General features: G+C 47.7%; 1 protein-coding gene across 1 annotated transcript; it reads left to right on the top strand.

The window, feature by feature from the left end:
* The first annotated feature begins 1185 nt into the window (after positions 1–1185).
* On the top strand, positions 1186–3777 carry LOC110486036 (interferon regulatory factor 2-binding protein 2-B). The gene is made up of 2 exons (XM_021557347.3): positions 1186–2245; positions 2579–3777. Exons 1-2 carry the CDS (start codon positions 1459–1461, stop codon positions 3316–3318), a joined length of 1527 nt encoding a protein of 508 aa, XP_021413022.1. The 5' UTR covers positions 1186–1458; the 3' UTR covers positions 3319–3777.
* The last annotated feature ends 413 nt before the right edge of the window (positions 3778–4190 follow it).

The following is a 4190-nucleotide window of genomic DNA, read 5'->3' as shown; positions in this document are numbered from 1 at the left end:
AGGACTTTTTGTTGTTGTCAAACCTTACAGTGAACTATATAGGCTACACACACAGTTCGTGCAATAACATATTTTTTTAGTAGGCCTGAGGCTATTTTGTAGACCTTCCTCACAGTCTAACAAGACCAGACCGGAGTGACATTCAGGCTATGCGAAATTATTATCAAAGTAAACGAACTATCCACACGAATAGCCCCCAGACTTATTAAGAATCGAGGGCGCAGTAATTGAAAAGTGCAAACGTTGTCTCGGTTTGTGACTTTGATCTGGGGGTTTCCGTGTTCGCCAGTCAGACAGGCTGTGAGTTGTCGAGTTTACTGAATCACGAGGGGTTGATTGGTGTACGTTAGTCATGCTGAACTTTGTCCAATATTTAGACGTCGCTATCAAACGGTGGTTAGGGGCTATATTCTCACGTCGAATTGCAACAACGTTGCAGGCACGCGCCACAGTATGACTGCAACAATGTACCAACTACCTCATGTGATATTGTTGCATAGAATATGTAGCATGTAGCAAGCGATTGACAAAGTAGCCTAAACAGTTAATCGCGGCTATTTGTAAAATGATAAAACATTGACGTTAAATTAGAATAGTTGCATTATGAAAACAATTGTCTAAACAAGTCCCGAGTGTGCAAAGCTGAACTCGTAAACTATGAATTGGAAAGAGGCTATCCCGTTTTAAAAGGACGAAGGGAGGAGGGTAAAATCTGCCATGGTAACAGAGTCGAATTGAATGGTTGGGTGAAAGCTATCCGCCTCGTGACGTGGTGCTGGCAGTGTGACTGGAATGAGGATTTGCTAAATAGGGCTCTAGTGCCAGTCCGGGAGCGCATGCATAGCCTAGCTACCTAAAAGAGCAAGATAGGTAACGCCACTTGTTGAGTTGCACGCAAAGGCATTATACATTCGTGAGACAATTTAGGAGCCGCAATAATTGTAGATGTTGCTTCGAATTCATTGGATATCTATTCTCAGTAAGCAGAAGCCTATCATCAACAGTTTTGATACAATTAACCTTGACGTGAAATAAATAATTTTAGCAGCAGGGCTCAACTGCGTCCAACCAGTTTATCTTCAGGGCTTGCAGGCAGTTTAACTAATTGCACAAGTGGTAGGGCCTACAGATAAAGAGAGAAAATGTGAGCATGAGCTGGAGGGGCTGTCTAAGAATCAAGTAAATAGAATTGGAGCTGCTGGAAGCACTTGTGGTGTGTCGTCGGTGACGTCACCGCCCTACATTGAGCTTGAGCTGTGAGTTGTAGTGCGAGATAGATTGAGGCGCGCCGTAGTAAAGTACACAACTGCAATGAACTTCTCAATGTAACTTGGCTGTTTTAAGGCTGTTTGGCTAGAGGGAAAATACACAATTATTCGCGATTCCTTTTTTTTCCTACAGAATCAAACGAATCCCAGGGAGATTTGGAGAATTTGGTATCCACTTTTCACGTAAACTATGTCGTCCGCGGCTGTAGCTGCTTCGAGGAGGCAGTCGTGTTATTTGTGTGATTTGCCCCGCATGCCATGGGCGATGATCTGGGATTTTACCGAACCTGTTTGCAGGGGATGTGTCAATTACGAGGGAGCCGACCGGATTGAGTTTGTAATTGAGACTGCCCGACAGTTGAAGAGGGCTCATGGCTTCCAGGACGGGAGATCTCCCGGGCCAGGCAAACCTCAGCACTCGGGGAAGGAAATTCAGTCCCACAACCATTCGGCTGGAGACCCCGGCTCGCGTCCGCCTCAGCCTCTGGATCGCTATCCCCTCTCTGACCGACCGCCAAGGTTGGGACCGGAGTACCAACCGGGGAGGCAAGTTAACGGCATCCCTGTGCCAAATGGATTTCCAAAACCCGACGACCCGCCGGAGCTGAACCGCCAGAGCCCCAACCCGCGCAGGACTAGCACGGTTCCTCCCAATTTGGTGCCTTTAGTAAACGGAAACATGGGTCCAGTACACGCACTCAATGGTCGGCCCGCTCAAATGGGTATGCCGGGCGCATTGAATGTTCCTGGTCAAGGCGACCACGGCAAGCGCGGGGAGGATATGAAAGACAAGCATAGACCGGATAGCATGTCGGACATGTCGGAGAGCCACAAGCGGGCGGAGGAGTGGATGGGCAAAGGCAAAACAGTGAGGGATTTGATGGCTCTCCACACATTCGACAGCAGGTTCAAGAAAGACCATGCGGCGATGCAGCGCGTTATGGGATATGAGTCAAGTGCAACTTCTTCAAAACCAGGTAGGATTGTGGATTTTTTCACACATGAATGCATTAATTTAGAAGACTAAAACAAGGAACTGGCAGTGTTCTCTTAGACAGCTACTTTGCCACTGTGTTGACGTGGGTTTTCAGCAGAATGTTTGTTTATTCATGTTTACATTTCCTCTAGTCTGATCCCCAACAACATACACCACTTGTTTTTCCTCTGCACGTTTTGGTTTACAAATTAAACAACATAAATTCCTCCGTTTTATTTTAATTAATTTACAGTGCATGCACATTTCCTGCTGCTGTGGTGGTTGGAGTGTTGGTTAACCCTTAACTCCTCTTTCCACCCCCCTTTTCCAACAGACCGAGGGAAGCACCCACGGAGCTTGAAGAGGAAAGCCTCCCCTGAGCCGGATGGCGAGGGCTCCGCCCCCAAGATGAACGGCGGCGAGGGCCAGCCGTGGTTGCCGTCTCCCTCAGAGGTCCTCAAGATGCCCCCGGCCTCCCTGCCAGGCTTCTCTGCCGCTCCACCCTCCACCATCTCCCCCCACAGTCGCACCACCCCACCGGAGGCGGCCACGGCACAGAACGGCCAGTCGCCCATGGCAGCACTCATCCTCGCCGCCGACAATGCCGGCAACACTGGCTCGCCCAAGGATGCCAACCAGGTGCACTCCACCACGGCAGCGGGTCGGCGCAACAGCGGGAGCCCACTGTCCCCGTCCTCTGCAGGCCAGCGGCGGCTGACCCAGAGGGAGGTGGTGGCCACGGCCCACTCGCAGGGCATGGACCCTCACGGGGCGCTGCCGCAGAGCATTCCAGACTCGTCGGTGCCGGGCAGCGTGCCACTGTGCTGCACACTGTGCCACGAGAGGCTGGAGGACACGCACTTTGTCCAGTGCCCATCGGTGCCCTCACACAAGTTCTGCTTCCCTTGCTCTCGGGAGAGTATCAAACAGCAGGGAGCCACGGGAGAGGTGTACTGCCCCAGCGGGGAGAAATGCCCACTGGTGGGCTCCAATGTACCATGGGCCTTCATGCAGGGTGAAATAGCCACCATCTTGGCAGGGGACGTGAAAGTAAAAAAGGAGAGAGACCCTTGATTTTTACCAGCTTTTTTTTTTTTTTTTTTAACTACCACAACAAACAACCAACATGTACACCATTACAAATGAATATAAATCCTCGTACCATGCATACCATCCAAGAGAAACTGATGGACATGTACATATTGGACACAAGGGAAGTTGTATACTTCGTAAACATGGCTGTATAATTTTTTTTTTTATTATTTTGTTTTTCAATACATTGTGTTTCTATAATTTTTTTTTTGAAGATAAAGGTATGTACTCATCATAACAGACTACTTTCCTCTTCCCTCTTTTTTTCGATGTCCTATCGATGTACTTTTTAGTTCTGGTGGCAGTCCCTGTTAAACATAGAATGTGACTAACTAATATGACTCTACGAGCACTTGGCAAACTGAATTGCTTCTAGCTGTACTTGTATGCACTTGTTTAAAAAAAACTTGCCAAATACAATTTCTGACCTTGTAATAATAACTAGTGTCTGGTTTGCTTATTTCCCTGCAATCAGTAATGAGTGAAGCTATAGGGAGAGGGAGTCATGTCCCAATTATGAATCACTCATGGGCAGTGATGCAATACCTTTGACATGAACAAAATGGGACCCAGGGAGATGTGTGTGTGTGTGGGGGGGGGGCAGTGAGGAGGTTTTCCATACAGCAGTAAACATACAGTTGAATATGCCAGCATAAAAATTTCCTCAGATGGTTTTAATATTCGTGATTGCTTTGCTTACAGCAACTGAGGCCATTGTACATAATGACCACTAAGTTAGTCAAATCTACTGCATGTCTCCTATTGCTGGTGAAGACAAAAGTATTCTTAGTTTCTCATGCTATAAGTTCAGGTACAGTTAACCCAAAATGACTTTAAATGTTAATTTAATCAGT

The sequence above is a fragment of the Oncorhynchus mykiss genome, chromosome 13 (genome assembly GCF_057628025.1).
Source record: "Oncorhynchus mykiss isolate SJ-2025 chromosome 13, ASM5762802v1, whole genome shotgun sequence".
Lineage (NCBI taxonomy): Eukaryota > Metazoa > Chordata > Actinopteri > Salmoniformes > Salmonidae > Oncorhynchus > Oncorhynchus mykiss.
This window is presented reverse-complemented; position numbering and strand designations above follow the sequence as displayed.

Coding starts and splice junctions, on each gene's coding strand:
- LOC110486036 (XM_021557347.3), top strand. CDS start 1,459: ATGTCGTCCGCGGCTGTAGCTGCTTCGAGGAGGCAGTCGTGTTATTTG. Junction 2,246..2,578: donor TGCAACTTCTTCAAAACCAG/GTAGGATTGTGG, acceptor CTTTTCCAACAG/ACCGAGGGAAGCACCCACGG.